At 35.3% G+C, this 16,492-nt stretch overlaps 2 protein-coding genes across 2 annotated transcripts in view; one reads left to right on the top strand and one right to left on the bottom strand.

Moving 5' to 3' along the window:
- LOC127662995 (proton-coupled amino acid transporter 1-like) overlaps positions 1 to 13,132 on the bottom strand; it is a 46,842-nt gene extending 33,710 nt beyond the window's left edge. The window contains exons 1-11 of the mRNA XM_052154366.1: positions 12,786 to 13,132; positions 11,523 to 11,638; positions 11,054 to 11,165; positions 10,375 to 10,465; positions 7,936 to 8,024; positions 6,230 to 6,319; positions 6,028 to 6,112; positions 5,493 to 5,711; positions 3,182 to 3,280; positions 2,904 to 3,070; positions 897 to 1,066 (exon numbers count right to left, since the gene is read on the bottom strand). Coding sequence (XP_052010326.1) covers positions 897 to 1,066; positions 2,904 to 3,070; positions 3,182 to 3,280; positions 5,493 to 5,711; positions 6,028 to 6,112; positions 6,230 to 6,319; positions 7,936 to 8,024; positions 10,375 to 10,465; positions 11,054 to 11,165; positions 11,523 to 11,550 — 1,150 coding nt within the window. The 5' untranslated portion in view covers positions 11,551 to 11,638; positions 12,786 to 13,132. The remainder of the gene's footprint in view (positions 1 to 896; positions 1,067 to 2,903; positions 3,071 to 3,181; positions 3,281 to 5,492; positions 5,712 to 6,027; positions 6,113 to 6,229; positions 6,320 to 7,935; positions 8,025 to 10,374; positions 10,466 to 11,053; positions 11,166 to 11,522; positions 11,639 to 12,785) is intronic.
- Positions 13,133 to 13,464: 332 nt separating this feature from the next.
- Positions 13,465 to 16,149, top strand: atox1 (antioxidant 1 copper chaperone). Its single transcript, XM_052089045.1, has 4 exons — positions 13,465 to 13,562; positions 13,736 to 13,808; positions 14,539 to 14,679; positions 15,410 to 16,149. The coding sequence occupies exons 1-3, from the start codon at positions 13,557 to 13,559 to the stop codon at positions 14,661 to 14,663; spliced, it is 204 nt and encodes a 67-aa protein (XP_051945005.1). The 5' UTR covers positions 13,465 to 13,556; the 3' UTR covers positions 14,664 to 14,679; positions 15,410 to 16,149.
- The last annotated feature ends 343 nt before the right edge of the window (positions 16,150 to 16,492 follow it).

Genomic DNA, 16,492 nt, shown 5'->3' with positions numbered 1-16,492 from the left:
TGGGATGTCCTGAAGCCTTCTTCACTGCAGTTGAACTTCTCTCCAATTTCTGATGATCCGGTAAATTATTCTTTCAGGTGCAATATTCTTTGCAGCAATTTCCTTGCATGTGAGGCCATTTTGATGCAAAGCGATGATGGCTGCACATCTTTCTTTAGAGGTAACCAATGCTAACAAGAACACAATGATTGGAAGCACTTCTTTCCTCCTTTTATAGCAATCTGTCTGCTCTTATAATCCAATAAGAATGATACAGTGATTTCACCTGACTAGCACTCATTCACACTTTCCCAGGTGCTGCTGATATGATTAGTGAAATGATGCTGGTCATTTTGTGCCATGACCAAAAAAAATTGAAATTTAGGATAGATTTTGTGATAAAGTTTTTTTTGGCCAATTAAGATTTTTGCAATTATTTAAAATGCATCTGATCATTTACATTTAAGCATTTGGCAGATGCTTTTATCCAAAGTGACTTCAGAGCCCTTGTTACAGGGACAATCCCCCCAGAGCAACCTGGAGTTAATTGCCTTGCTCAAGGACACAATGGTTGTGGCAGTGGGGACCGAACCGACAACTTTCTGTGTAACAGTTTAGTGCTTTAGCCCACTACACCACCACCACTCCATACATATGATCACTCTGCACAATAATCTAGAAACAATGTGAACAGAAGCAGAAAAATTTGCAAAAACACAAAATTTATGTCACTGCCAATACTTTTGGCCATGGCTGTATATTTTAGATATGGTTAGAAAAAAATTGTGACTCATTAAGTTAAAAAAGCCCCTGAAAATCAAATCCAAGGTATTTCAAATGTATGCCTCTTCCTGTAAAAGTACATTTTGTACTCTGGTGTGGTACATTTAAAGGTGATCTGACACAGTACGACTCACATGTGAGGCCTACGAGAGCCACGCGGATGCTGATGTCCACCACCAACGCCCACCTGGGATTGCACCGCGCCACTGCTGGCGGGATGAGAATTTCTGCTGACACATAGAACTGTAGAGCATATGTGATGTAGATTCCAAAAGAGTAAAGCAGCTTCACGATCTGATATAACCTACAGAAGAGACAGAGGTGAAATTTTAAGATGTGTACAGTTAGTTGGCATGAAATTCTTTAGGGAAGTTGAAATGTCCTGCACTGTGATCATATATACCACCTCAAAATATTTTAACAGCATATTGCTAAGTATTCGATACTTAAAGTATTATGCATACTGATATGATGACTCGCATTACTTGAGAAACTATATGGATTTTTTGCACTTTAAAAAAAACTTTCCCTTAATTTTTCCAAATTTGTACCTAAAATATTGATGCTGACAAAAATAAAGTCAATGGACATGTTAGCATCAAATACCCATTACATCATTGTTCTTTTGTGATGAATGTGTGCATTTCTGATTTCAGCAGCCATAGATGTCAAATCACATCTGTTATCACAGAAAGCATTAGCTTGTCTTATAGCCTTTAATTGTTGTTAAAAGAAAAATATCAGCAGTCTAATGGAGAGAGATGAAAAATATCAAGTATCACTGATATCTTCAATAAACATGAATATGCTCTTAGTGCAAGGGACATCAATCACTGCACTGTTACAAATAGCAACAAGTGGACAGAAGACTAACTCCTCTTCAACTGCTTCTGCAATTTGCATGAAACCCACACCATCTCCTTTGACATCACCATTCCCTATAGATATCGCCCTGCTGACAGACTCATGTGCCCAGTTACTAAGGAGTTTGCCGGTCAGCTTTTTTTTGTTCACTTGTGCCCAGTGACTTTGTTAAAAATGCGTCATCTTAATTCACCATTAACAAGCCTCAAAATGCCTGAAAACACCCTTTCCCTAGCTTCCCAGCCCAAGAACACCTTTTGACACAGCAGCTTTAAAGGCCTATTTTCACAAAATCCAAATTTATGGCAAAAAAAAAAAAAAAAAAAAACACACTACAAGATTTTAAAACAAAATAATCTGTCTCTATGTCATACTGAATCAGAAATGTCGTGCAGGGAAAATCTATGATAATCCATTAATTATTTAAATAGTTGGCTTGATTTTTTTAATTGTTTGGGTGCTGCACAATTAATTTAGGTAAACAAATAAAAAAAACATGTTTAAAAGTATGACAAAGAAAATCAGCATTGTGCAAAAACTTGTTTGCAAGTATTTTAATACTTTGTGTTGTTTTGTTACATCAGATCTTAAAGGGATAGTTTACCTAAAATAAATAATTTACTCACCCTTATGGAACCTGTATGAATTTTTTCTTCTTCTGTGGAACACAAAGGAGATATTCATAGAAGAATGCCTAAACTGCTCTTATGGTCTTTTCCATACAATAAAAGTGAAATGTCATATTGCTCTCAAAAGAGATATTCAGTGAATGACATTTTGAATTTCGGTCTGTTCCTTGCACAAAGCTGTCATATAGCTTCAGAACACTTGGAATATAGTGCACGACTGGTATAGTGCTTATATGGTGCTTTTTGTTTTTAGCTTAAAAGCACCTGGCTTCCATCGACTTTCATTGTAAAGAAGAGGGCAACTTGGACATTCTACTAAATTTCTCCTTTGCTGTTTCACAGAAGAAAAACTAAGAAATGTGAAATCTGTAAGTCTAAGAATTAAGATTCCACCCAAATATTAATTTTGTACCAAAAATGTGTTGATAGCTATGCACTTATAATCAAAGTCTATGGGGCAATACAATATTTTAGTTCTTTCTTGGGCCACCACTTGACATCCAAAATAGGATCTGGGTCCTGAAGCAAAACCATATTATAAACACTGCCAATGATAAACTTCCATTGTGAGTGCATTTCTGTACATGCAAACTGGATTAAAGATGGAATATCCTTTTAATTCTGTTGGAGAACATTACAGATACTTACCAACACAAAGGTAAATTTAAAGTTATGCTGCCCCGGATATTCTCTCCAAAGCCAATATAGCCAATGGTGCCCAAAGAGATGTAGAGGGTGGTGACGATACCCATGCCCAGACACAGAACCATGGGGAACTTTCTGGGATTCTGCATCTTATTCTCAAGTGGCAATACCTGTAAATGAAAAAGAGAGTCAGACACCTATAGTAGAATTGAACTTTTCATAATGTAAATAACATTTCTATGGTGTCTACAAAAATATTGTCAAGTAAAAGAAAAACGTACAACTCCAATTCCCTCAAAGGCAAATATTGCTGTTCCAAAGAATAGAGGATAGTCAACTCCTCGTCCCGCCAATGGAAGGTCAATGGGGTATGGGATATTCTGAAAATGCAAAACATGACAGGATGAAATGTCTAACAGTCTGTGACACTGATGTGAATGAATAAACAAAGTTCAAATCAATAAACAATCAGGACATATTTTAAGTAAACACAAATTTTGAAAACAAAATTTCAGGCAAATGTCATCAACATTATAAACCTTGGACAAAAAAACCATTTGATAAATGTCTTCAATGTATAGCTGCCACGGCAGTCTGTCTACATGTGGGTGTTTCTTCAAATAAGGGCACTTTCTGAGGCTAACAGATTTTAATCATTTAAAATCATTAGATTCATTTTTTTTTTTTTTTTACTTATTTTAAAATGCTTCTACAAATTTAAAAAATACAATATACATTTAAAAATGTTGACCAAGAGACTATTTATGAGAGATGGGCCACTTCTATTAAAATGAATGGGAGAAACTGGAACACCCAGCCAAGGAGCTCAAGCCAGCAGTCAGTTGATAGGAAGTCCAAACTTACAGGTTAAAGAGCACCTTTAGATACAGATATCACCTGTCAATCAACTCAAGAATGCACATGCACATTAGCTAAACAAACCGGTTAAATTGCAATTTTCAACGTAATCTGAGGTTAATAAATGCAATTTATGATACCATTGTTGTCAGATTTTACTGCTGATTTAAAATGTGTTCATGATCATAATACTGACCAACTGTTTTTCAGATTTTGTTCTTTCCCCATTCAAGTAGAAAGGAGCTGCACTAGCATGACTGGAAATAGTCTCCCGGGAGTGTTCCAAAAATGGCCGACATTTTTGTGTAAAAAAAAATATATTCATTTTTATCATATTCATTGTTATTATAACTGTCCCTCTGTTATGGCATAATTTCCACTGTGATCAACAAGTATACTTCAAAGCTAGTGTACTTGTTTACTAAGGAGACAACAGAGTCAGGGAAGAGCATACTTGAGATGACATACGAGACATGTGATGTGTTGTGAAAATATAGAAAAATTAAGGTAAATTTCACATGAAAACCGAACAGTTTATTTTGTGCGTCATTTCCAATCAAGCAGTAATTATACAAATATGTTACATTATTACTAAATTGTTTGCATTTAGAATACAATATAGTTATAACATTAGCCTTGGTGAGACAAATGAGTCTGATATTTTTTTCCCCCAAAAAATATTAAAATGTAATTTCCATCTTAAAATAAATGGTGATATGAGATGTGGTGTAAATGGCATTGGTTAGTAGGTGGGTGGAACAAACAAAAATGACAGAATTCTCCTGTGATGCATGCATATCCACACTTGGACATTGTTAGTTGTTAAATTAAATAAACGATAATTAAATAAGTTTAATAAGTCCACAGTGCCAAAAGTGCCCACTGATGAAGAAACACCCATTTGTTGTGAGTACTCTGGTTTGAGAGGCATTGAGACGAATGTTATTTAAGCAGCTATGTAAACACTATTGAAACCCTTGAAAAAAAGAAAACAGTTTGTCTGAACAACAAACCAATCTGCAATCTGTAGCCAGCTTTCTCTTGCCGTTCCACCATGACGAATTTCCTTCCCTCACTGAACAATTGCGTTACCCACTTGCCCATTTCTCACTGCAGTTGCCTGCTGATTACAGGCAGAGAGTCTGATTTAAAGCATTTAAAGCTGTTCAATAAGAAATAGGCTGTTAAAAACAGAAGCCCTGAAACCTGTCATTTACACTTAACACTTCATCCATAACATCTGCGACTCAATCAGGAGGCCAAGGAGCAGGGTGTGTCCAGAGGATTGGTTTTTTGAACATGGATGAGAATGATTAATTAACTAAGTTAGACAGCTAGAAACTGTTTCAATACTTTTTTTTTTTTTACCTCTTTTACTTTTTTCTTCTTTTTTTTTTTTTATATTATATTTTAGTATTTGTATCAGAAAATCTTTTTTTTGATTTGTGAAATGTTTTGCTTGAAGTGTGTTTGTACTTTTGCTCTTTAAAGTAAATGCCCCTTGATTTTATGTTATTATTTAATGCAACAACATTTATAAATTTTTGAGTGTGGTTTAAGCATCTGTATACATTTTAGGGCCACTGAATGACAATATGATGTACTCAGGATGTTGTACTACAATTAGGTTAAATAGGCTAAAGTGTATATGGTATATTACTCAAAGAAGCACATTTGACATACTGTGTGTGTCTAAGATTGTGTTGTGTGTTTAATATGTCAATGCTCTCTTACCGTCAAACAATAGTAGTATATGAGGACCAGGCTGACAGACATGGACACGTTTGCTATAAAGGACAGAGGAGCTAAGTACTTGAGGTTGCGGATAAACACCAACAAGATGACAAAAGGCAGGAAGAATAGCATATAAAGGCGAGAGTCATAGCTGGGAACAATCACGGCTGTCTCGTTGTTCTGACAGTTCACGCTCGTACCATTGGCGGTCTCAACAACCTGCAATGTGTGAATGGAAAGACAGTATTATTGAGATAATGCTGATTCTTCAACAATTCAGCAGACAGTATTGGAAGAATTCATAAATTCATGATCGCAACCTACAAATCTAAACCTGAAACCATGTATTCTGAAAGGCAATACTGCTCTCTTGTGGTGAGAAAAAGTCATTATTCTTCATCGCACTACAGTATGTTTAACAGGGAATATTACCATGTGTTTCCACATAGAGATTTTTTTATCTGGCCAAAAACCTTAATGCATCTCCTGATGTATGAACTCTTCAGGCTGAACATTGTATTTAAAAGTCTCTCACCTGTTTGACATTGTCACTGAGAAACACAAAGTACACACAGCAGAACCCCAGCTGAGTTATATTGAGGAACAGATTCACCACACGCCTGAAAACCAAATCATGAATCAAAACCAGATTCAATATTTCCAAATACATATTATAATATTGACTGCTGAATTTAGAAAATGCCCTGCAAGCAATAAAACATTGTCAGTTTGGTTACCTTCCCCACAAAGAGTGTCTACTTAGACACTGTACATTCTCCATTCCATACTCCACTGCATCACCATAGGATAGAAAAGGCTTGCCCAACCTAGAGACAGAAAAGATCCAATTCAGAAGTTAAGAAAGTTTCTCTTATATGGAAATGTGTGTGATTTAATAGTTAGGTGCATGTAGACACACAACTAAATTCATTTAATTTGGTTATTTACTAGTTTCTCGAAGAAATAACATGGTTCCAGAACAGTCAGCCAGCTAATCTTAAAATAAAACATTTAGTTGTTCATCTTCCCCTCTGCAGTGTCTCCAAAATCTCATTTGTGGTTGTATTTTCAAGCTTGCCCGGTTGCAAATGGTCACAAAACACGTGAGAACCAATGGTATCAATGAAGACAAACCTGGCACAACCTATTTGAAGGTACTTTTTTTATTTATTTAACACAAACACGATTTAAATTTGTAGGTATACTGTATATGATCTTAAATATTACGGTCTCATAAACAAAATGAGCCTGTCTCCAAAGTCTGTTTTTAAAAACGGGTGTAGTTTTATTCATAATAGGCAAGCAGTGCAGTCCGATTTTGTGTCGTCTTGAAAGGCGGAGCCTTAATTTTACTCTGTACACTGCCCAGCTATTTTTCAGAGAAAAAAAGCTGGGAGGAACCTCATTTTTTGTTAGATCATCTTCAAATTTGTAACATAACTTCTTTATACTTATGGCTTTGATAACATTGTATTTCTGGGTTGTCTTGGTACTTTTATTATTATTTTTTTAGATTATAAAAACCTCACAAAATATTTCCAAAAAACTTCAGCTAACTTATATATATATAATTCTGAAACACTGTGTGGGAGTGGTGGTGGCGTAGTGGGCTAATGCACACAACTGTTAATCAGAAGGTCGTTGGTTCGATCCCCACAGCCACCACCATTGTGTCCTTGAGCAAGGCACTTAACTCCAGGTTGGTTCAGGGGGATTATCCCTGTAATAAGTGCACTTTTTACAACTGTAAGTCGCTTTGGATAAAAGCATCTGCCAAATGCATAAATGTAAACGTAAACTGTGTTCATACTCCAAAGGGTCCAGTAAATACAACCATTTAAGTTCAGGTATGTCATTTTCATGGTTTGTGCTCAAAAAGGGGTGCGTGTCAACAGGTTAAAGGCACAGTTAAGTTAGTGTATGTAAACTTCTGACCAACTGGAATTGTAATATAGTTCATTAAAAGTGAAACAATCTGTCTGTAAACAATTGTTGGAAAAATTACTCATGTCATGCACAAAGTAGATGCCAAATCTATAGTTTCTTTATATGAAGTGTATGTAAACTATTGACTTCAACCATCCACAGTAAATCACCATACACATTCTTTGTATGGAAATTAGCTGTGTGAACATCTGGCCTAACAGCTATTTTGCGTTTCAAGAAGGAAAGGGTAAATGACAACAAAATTAATTTAATGTCGACCAAAGCGATCAAACATTATTGGAATTCATGTGCATTCACTGTCATATCTGTGCATAGGACTGATTAAATGAAGCAACTGAGATGCTCTGATTAAAAACTATGTTTGTAAAAGATCCATACACTATAGACTCTGGGAATAAACCGTTATCCAAAATAATAAAGCTGGATATTCCTAACGTCAGCATAGAAAAATACGTTTTTGCAGTCTCATATAAAGATTAAAGCAGTTAATTCTTACTTTGCACTTAGATGATGTGCACATTTCACAAGGATGTTCATACAGTGTACAGCCACAATACCCATGGCCAGAAGACTTAAAGGCCCCACCTGCACAATAGGTAGAGACAGAGAGCATTAAAACATTCATTAAACATTTTTGAATCGCTACTTACTCGATTAAAGCATCTTACAAAACATGAATTCCACCTAGAATTGACAAACGTAAAGTGCCATTCAAAAAGACACACTAGTAACCAGACATGAGGGGGACAACTCATCAGTTCATGGCTCAAAAAGCTCTAAGCAAATTTGAACCCAATATGTTGTGTTACTAGCCCAGCTAGCAATCCACACATCTATCACCACTATCACTCTATTACCAATATCACCACTCATGAAGGCCCTTGGCCAAATACAACTTCTCCGATACTCAAAGTGCCATTTGAATAATACAGAATTAAGTTTTGTAAAGTCCTTGGTGTAGTTTATATGCAGTTGAGCACAAAGGGACGCATCCTATCAATGGAAGTGGCTGATGATGTGGCACAATTAACCCAAAAACTGGAAAAAAACATACCTATACTGTACAACTGGCAATGTTCAGATCAAATATACCAGCAGGGCATCCTTCAGGACAGTATAGTTCTAAAAGGTTTTTGGTCATGCCCCCTTTGAAACAATAAATGTTTCGCACCCCTCCACCCCATAATCTGATCGCAAAAAGTGGGGTCCCCCTCCACACTTTGAGAACCACTGCTTCATGGGATGCGTCCACAAGCCTGTGGGATCTTTCATCAGTTGGAAACACTTGTCAAATTGACCCTTCACAAACTCCACCCCCCTTAGTTACTGACAAGCTCTGCAGAACTCCTCATTGACTTGAAATGGCAGACTGCCATGAACACTGCTGTTCCGTTAATAGGCCGTGTATGAAGGCACTCCCATATGCGTCCCATCCCTTCTTCTCAGGGAACCGAGGTTACGCACTTAACAGAGATGTTTTTGGCTAAATATTCTCATAAAGAATGGATAATATTTTAATGTGGGCTGGTATGAAGAGTGACATTGCAATGCATATTTATGTTTTTTTTTTCAAGTATTATATTTTTGTAAAAGAAATGGTTAAATTACACTGTAATTTGATTAAAAACTGTGCCGACTGTGAATCAGAATCAAGATGAACGATATTACAGTCACTTGAAAAGAGAAAAACTCCATTTAATAGCAATTACGCATCTACTGACATTAGTGTAAGTGAACAGAGCCGTTTATAACATCTCATAACAAACTCATTTTGATGCTGTGAACTTGGGGGCAGAGGAGGGTGGTTGCAGGAGGTGTTGGTGTTTGTGTGAAGTGAAGGTTAGAGCGGGTGTGGAGACTGGGCTTTTAAAATCTACAGTAAAACACATTTAAGTTGTCAGCACGATGTTGGTTCCCTACAGTGTTGGGGGATGGTGACTTGAAGTTAGCAATGTCTTTCATGCATCCACACTGATACGGTGTCATTAGCTGAAAACTTGTTTTTCAGCTTCTCAGAATAGCATCTTTTAGCCACTTTAATTTCCTTAGCCAGTGTGTTTTTGTCCTGATTATACAAGATTGTATCCCCGCTTCTGTAAGCATCCTCTTTGGACTTAGCAGTGCCATGACACAAGCACAGCTTAATGGTGTAGCGGAAGAGAAAGGAATCACAACCTTTGAAGACTCAAGCGGTTCTCTAACAGTTTACAGTAGCTGCACGCAGGGTAAAACATTAAGAAGGGCTCTGGGCAAAAATGCCACAAAGTAAAAAAAATAAATGCTACTAAATGTAAAATTTGGGGGCAAAATATGCCCCTGCAATGATTTTTTTTTATTGATAACTTCTGATATACTGTAGTTGTTAAACATATGATCACATAAAATATGATTTGATGTTTATTTCATTTTATGGGTAATTTATTGTCAATCTAACTATCTAGATTGAGAACTTAAGTTAAATTGAAATTGATGAATAAGTATTTTATTAAATGATTGATACAGTTTATGAAAAATAATTCTCACAGTTGTGAAAAAATGCCAGTGAAAATCAAACCCAGGTGGTAATTATTGACACTTTATGGAAAGTTAATATCTGACACTGGCTGTAAGCATTTTTTTGTGTCTTTAAAAAACACACAAGGTGTGGTAGATCTGAGGAGTTCTTAAATATCACAACTCTTATGAGAAACATGAGAGAAGCGAAAATGAGTAGATCAAGTACAGACAAGAGCATACCAAAAACTGCCACAATAATGCAATGACAAATATATGCCTTTGTGCAACTTTACAAATTTTGAATTTAAAGTTTTGTTCTTATGAAAGGCAACAAGAACACAAGACATTCAAAAATAAAACAAGAGTAACAGTCATCATCATGGCCATTTATCTCCATATACAATTAAACTAAATAAACCATAACATAAACATGTCCTACCAGTAGTCCTGCATTCCTGACAGCAAGAGGCAAGCCGAGCAGTCCAGTACCAATATTTCCTTTCAGTAAATGAATTAAGGTCTGAAAAAAACTGTCGAAGCAAAAATGTATATTAACACACAATATATTCTTTACCACAAAACCACAGATGTTCATTAACATAATTGTCTTAATAGATCATTTAAAGCAGCGCTTCTTGACCCAGATTTCAAACAGGTCATCGAGTACTGACCCAAAACAGTATCAAAACTCTTTATTGTTCAAAAGAAATCAAAAATGTCCATAAAATTAAATACTGACATTCATATTATTACATTACATTACACTATGCAAAACACAAACATTGTTGTACTTACTGTAAAAGAATAATATTTAATGTAGTGTGTTTTTTATGGTTATTGAGGATGAGGGTATGCCACACTATCTTTCCATGGTGACAAGTAGGTTTTCAAGCTAGATTTTCCAAAGTGACAGATGAATTTGAGCCAAAATACCAGTTTGATTGGGAAAAGTAAAAAGAAAATAAAAGCCAATTTATTTTGGGAACCTAAATATGCACGATTACATGACACATTTTGTTTTTTAAGCTGTATTTAGTATGTTTGTTTCCTGCTGTCTGCGACTCAGACCTGTGACACATTTTTGTGTTGCAACCCACCAATTGAGATACAGCACTTACGAGGATCCTGTTCTTCCTCCAATTCGCTCATATTCGGTCTGCCGTGGGGAACTAGGTGAATGGTTAGGCTCATCCTCAGCAGGACTCTCATCTCTTCTAGAAAACTTTGGGCCTGTGACCAACACACAAATACAGCACGAACACAGTCTCAAACATTGACATTTGTTTTACTTATACTTGCTTAGAGACATACAAATTACAAACACTTTACAATACTAAGTGCTAAATCTTCTTAACTTTTGTTTTATTATTAACACCTTAATTTATTTTCATAATTATAAATTATATTTTAAATATTCACACACACACACACACACACACACACACACACACACACACACACACACACACACACACACACACACACACACAGTATATATATTTATTATAAAATATTTTAAGCTTAACCAATAAAAAAAGGAGTCACAATTGTATTTTTTTCCCCATAATGCAAAGGAAATTGGTTTACCATCCTGATAGTTGATATCAGAGCTCATGGCTGCTTTGGTGGGGTGTAATTTGCCACTGATAGTTTCACTGATCAAAAGCTTCCCTGATCAAAAGCTTATGGTGATGCTGCAGGCACTGTGATCACAGACAAATTAAGAGTTATTAGCCCATGCCAAATGTTAAGGTGACATGAGACTATGCAATCAACATTAGTTATATCTGACACTTTAATTCAGCAGTGAAAAAAAACTCAAATGAACTAGTGCATCATTGACAGCAGTCATTTGTATTATTATGCATGCAGGGCATTTATATTGAAGAGTGTATAATAAACCAGTCGTTTCTGTCACAAGTGATTCCAAACAAGATGTATCAGACCTTGTTTAAACATCAGCAAATAGACTTAGCTGAGATTATGCATAATAATGTAGCTGCAGCATCTCACAATTGTTGATACATTTAAAGAGCTTGAAGTTAAAACAATTATGGCTTTTTTTTTTATTCAACAGTTTTGTGAGCATGAACAACAATGCTGTGATATGATACTGCAGGATGCAACTCTATTCCATGCAGTCACACCTCAAATCAATGTTTGACTTTGGAGTGGCGACTGATTTGCCTTGACCAAATATACAATTGATTCCCAAATGTCTTTGTATGTAAAAGTCAGATCAATATAATAACAGATCAATGGACCTAAAAATACAAAAGGCAAAAAAGAAACAAATGCCTGGCATGAGCATGCACTTCATTTGTTCTTGAGTCTGTATACATTTAATAGACAGGTTTTAGACCTAAAATATGGCATGATAAACAACAATTATACATTTAAAAAAAGAGAGAATAACCTACAGCCATTATGTGTAGATCTATAGAACAATACAACCAGTAAAACCTCAATACATTTGCACTCTAATGCATTTAGAATCATATATGGTATCTCTAAAGCACCTACTGAATGTCTTTATTTGCAACAACTTGACCAGTTCAGGATTTCTGAGCTGTCATTGGCATTAACATGCAAAGCTCAATGAAAGTTCTAAATAATTGTAAGATCACCAAGGTAAATGTAGTACAGAACTCCCATACAGACTGTATTATACATTAAAAGCTTTCAATCTTAGCACCTAAATCTTAAAGTGTATTTCCTCTCTGCTTTGGATAGATCAAGACAATATGCTTTTAAGTATGTCACAATTTTTATACACTTCCTTCTGTGAGATCCTGTACCCGTTAAGAAGCCAATGTACAACAGTGATCCATAATTGACTGTTGGACTCACCGATAGCACAACAACAGCCCCTGAAATGCAAACACCAGCTATATAAACCTCATAAAGTCCATATCGCAAACGGACATGCTGTGACAGCACGAAATATAGCTGGTAACCCGACAGTCCTCCTCAGACCTCAAACTACAATCATCCTGTGTGTTAATCGCTTTCTTGTGTCCTCCTGCTTGCTGTCACGTGACCACGAACACCGTGTAGGTCAGCTGATTTCACTACAGCAAAAAATAAAAGACCTAACTCATGTTTCTGTAGTGGTTCTTTTTCAAAAACCAAGGCTTTTTACTTGTAAATTCTGTCCACACCCTTTTCTGTGACCCCCTACCTGTTGCCAGAGCGATTTTATAGTGATGTAACCCTTCAAAGTTCCACACAAATTATAATGTCTAATTATATCTCATTTCTTAAACGCGGACGGAGAGCCTCAAATAAACGAATCAAAGGCGTCTAAGCCATTAGAAGGGATCATGAAAAAGAGTAATGTGAGGTTGTAACGATAGTGAATTTCTCGAGTAGTAGCCTATTGACACGTGACATAATACACCCGAAATGACAAATAGCATGGAATATACTCAATATTTTGTTATAAATACAGCTTTTATGAACTTTTAACTTGATTACATTGAACTCTGTGTCAGGAAATGTTGGTAATTTAGTAATGAGCCCTTAACTGGTGACAGCGTGTCATCTGACTGTAGGAGTGCAGCTTCTTCTCATCAAAAGCGAGTCTGAAGAATTGCTATTGCAGAGACTATCTGACCGATCATGACGGTAATTTCATATTTAATCATGAAATTGAACACTCAAAGATTTTTGACTGCCATATTTCTGCCCAGTTTTTGTTACGTTTTATGTAGGACTGTAATTATTCGGTTGCTTAGCTTTGCAGCTAGCTTGTATGATGTCTTGAAATTGAATCAGAGATGTTTTATTTTTCTTGACAGACTCACGAGTTTTTTGTTGATATGACATGTGAAGGATGTTCTGGTGCAGTCACTCGAGTTCTTAATAAACTGGGTAGGTTTTTCAAAAGTTTGGATTTTCAAACAGTTCGCCCCTGCAAGACGTTTGAACTTACCTTTTGTATGTTAAACCTTTCAGACGACATAAATGTATTCTTTTTTTTAAGTTCAACTCTTTAATTTAATAACAACGCCAAAAACATTTTAGATGTACATTTGTACATACGTTCTAAGAGAAGGACGTCTGTTCAGATTTAAAGGGACAGTTCTCCCAAAATGAAACTTATCTCATAATTTACACACCCTCAGATGTGTTTGACATTCTGTCTTCTGCAGTACACAAATTAAGATTTTTAGAAGAATAGCTCACCTCTGTAATTCCCTACAATGCAAGTGTATGGTGGCCAGAAAGCCAAAATCAATATTTAAGTCCTTTTTTTTTTTTAAATACATCTCCACCTTTTAACAGCTCCAACCAGTAGGTGACAATATGCACGAAGAATGTGAATCTGCAAAAAAAAAAAAAAAAAAAAACAGTTAAGAATGTTACTAGGAGTTTTATTGATTACGTTTATGCTGCCTTTATGTGCTTTTTGAAGCTTCAAAGTTTTGGTCACCATTTACTCGCATTGTAGGGAACTACAGAGCTGAGATATTCTTCTAAAAATCTTTGTGTTCTGCAGAACAAAGAAAGTCATGAGGGTGAGTTAAATTATGACAGAATTGCATTTTTTGGGTGAACTATCCCTTTAACCTGTGTTTCTTTACAATTTGTCCCTCAACAGATGTCAAATTTGACATTGATCTCCCCAACAAGAAGGTCTTCATTGAGTCAGACAAAGACACCGACGTACTTCTGGAAACACTGAAAAAGACTGGGAAAACGGTTACCTACGTTGGTCCAAAATGAAAAATTATACATGTAGGTGAGCAAAGTAGTATAAATTAATCCTGTTTATTAATCATGAAGTATTTTTGATCCCACAGACAAAGTGTAGAGTGGTTTGTGTCCTGTTAACTCCTATTTAATAAATCTTTAAGTTACAGTAAATTAAAATACGGGCTGAGGTACCTCTTTATCATAAAGAGTACTTACCTGTTGGGTTTGACTAGTCTAGCTGGTAAAGAATTATCCACCAATTAAATATTTGTAATCCCAGTCTCAAACTGTATGACATGTGAGTTACTTCATACTCATACATTGAAAACAAGTCTTTGTTTTCTGTCTTATGATCAGACAGGATTTACTTGTCAGTTTAGTTTTTTTGTTTCATTATCAGTTTCCATCATCCTGTTAATCTTCCACAAATCAGTGCGGACTCTGCTTTTCCATACACTAATACCTTTTAATAAGCATGGATATGGATCTTGTTACAATAGCCAGCCTATATAAATGCAGTGACTCTGAATATTGTATTAAAAAAGGTTTACACTTAAAGACATGAATAACATTTTTGAGAAATATGTTGAAAATGATGTATGCTCGCATGAGAGGACTACTCCAGTCATATCAGTAGTGAAATAAATGCTGTTTAATTTCACATATAGTGGGTTTTGAAAGCACATATACTGTGTCATGTAATTTGTGCTTGCTTGTTTTGATTATTGGGTAACCCCCACCCCTCAAGTTACATTTTTGGAAACTTGTTTTAATAGGTCAGAATTGTGCTGCTTTGCAGACTATGAAGTGAGACTACCCCATTGGACTTGTAAATGACACATCAGATAAATGACTTTGGGACCACTGGAAGGATTTTGATCAATCTGTTCAGCTGAGCACCATGAAGAGAATCTACCAGGTTCATATATACACTACCGGTCAAAAGTTTTGAAACACTTGACTGAAATGTTTCTCATGATCTTAAAAATCTTTTGATCTGAAGTTGTATGCTTAAATGTTTGAAATTAGTTTAGTAAGCAAAAATATAATTGTGCCACCATATTAATTTATTTCATTATAAAACTAAATATTATTATTTAAAAATAAAAAATAAAAAGTTTTTCAAATTGATGACATGGACCAAGTAATAAATAAAAGCAGCCTTCAACCTTGAGGGTGATAACTCAAGAATATGTTTGAGAAAATGTCAAGAGTACATTTCTGCAAATTCTAGGCAAAGGGTGACTACTTTGAAGATGCTAAAATATAACACAGTTTTGATTTATTTTGGATTGTTTAGTCACAACATAATTCCCATAGTTCCATTTTATGTTATTCCATATCTAAACATCTAAAAGTGAGAAAAAAAATATATAATCAATTTGTGTTTCAAAAATTTTGACCAGTAGTATATATATTTTGGGAAATATAAATATGCTGAAATTTACCTGTTTACTTTGTTCATGTTGTTGTTTTGCCAAATTAAAACACTTAAAATAAATACACTGCAACCCCATCTACTTGTGATTGTTTAAGTGGCCAAATGTAAAAAAAAAAAAAAAAAAAAAAAAAGATTCCAGATGCTCTGTTTGCCTGCTAATTTACGATCACAATACATGAAACAGAAGGAAAAAATGAAAAGGAATCATGTCTGGGGGAAAAGAAGTTTTAACATGTTCAATATTTAGTAACTAGAAGATCAGTATTCATTTTTCTTTCATGGGATCACATTAATATATTGACCAGTTTAACATGTTCTTTTGAAATACTGTGTTAATAGAATCCTAGATTTCATGCTTTGTAAATTTTAAATTTTCATGATATTTTCAACTCATCTTTATTATACTTTTTTACATAAC

This window comes from Xyrauchen texanus, chromosome 23, assembly GCF_025860055.1.
Source record: "Xyrauchen texanus isolate HMW12.3.18 chromosome 23, RBS_HiC_50CHRs, whole genome shotgun sequence".
In the NCBI taxonomy this organism is placed as follows: Eukaryota; Metazoa; Chordata; class Actinopteri; order Cypriniformes; family Catostomidae; genus Xyrauchen; species Xyrauchen texanus.
This window is presented reverse-complemented; position numbering and strand designations above follow the sequence as displayed.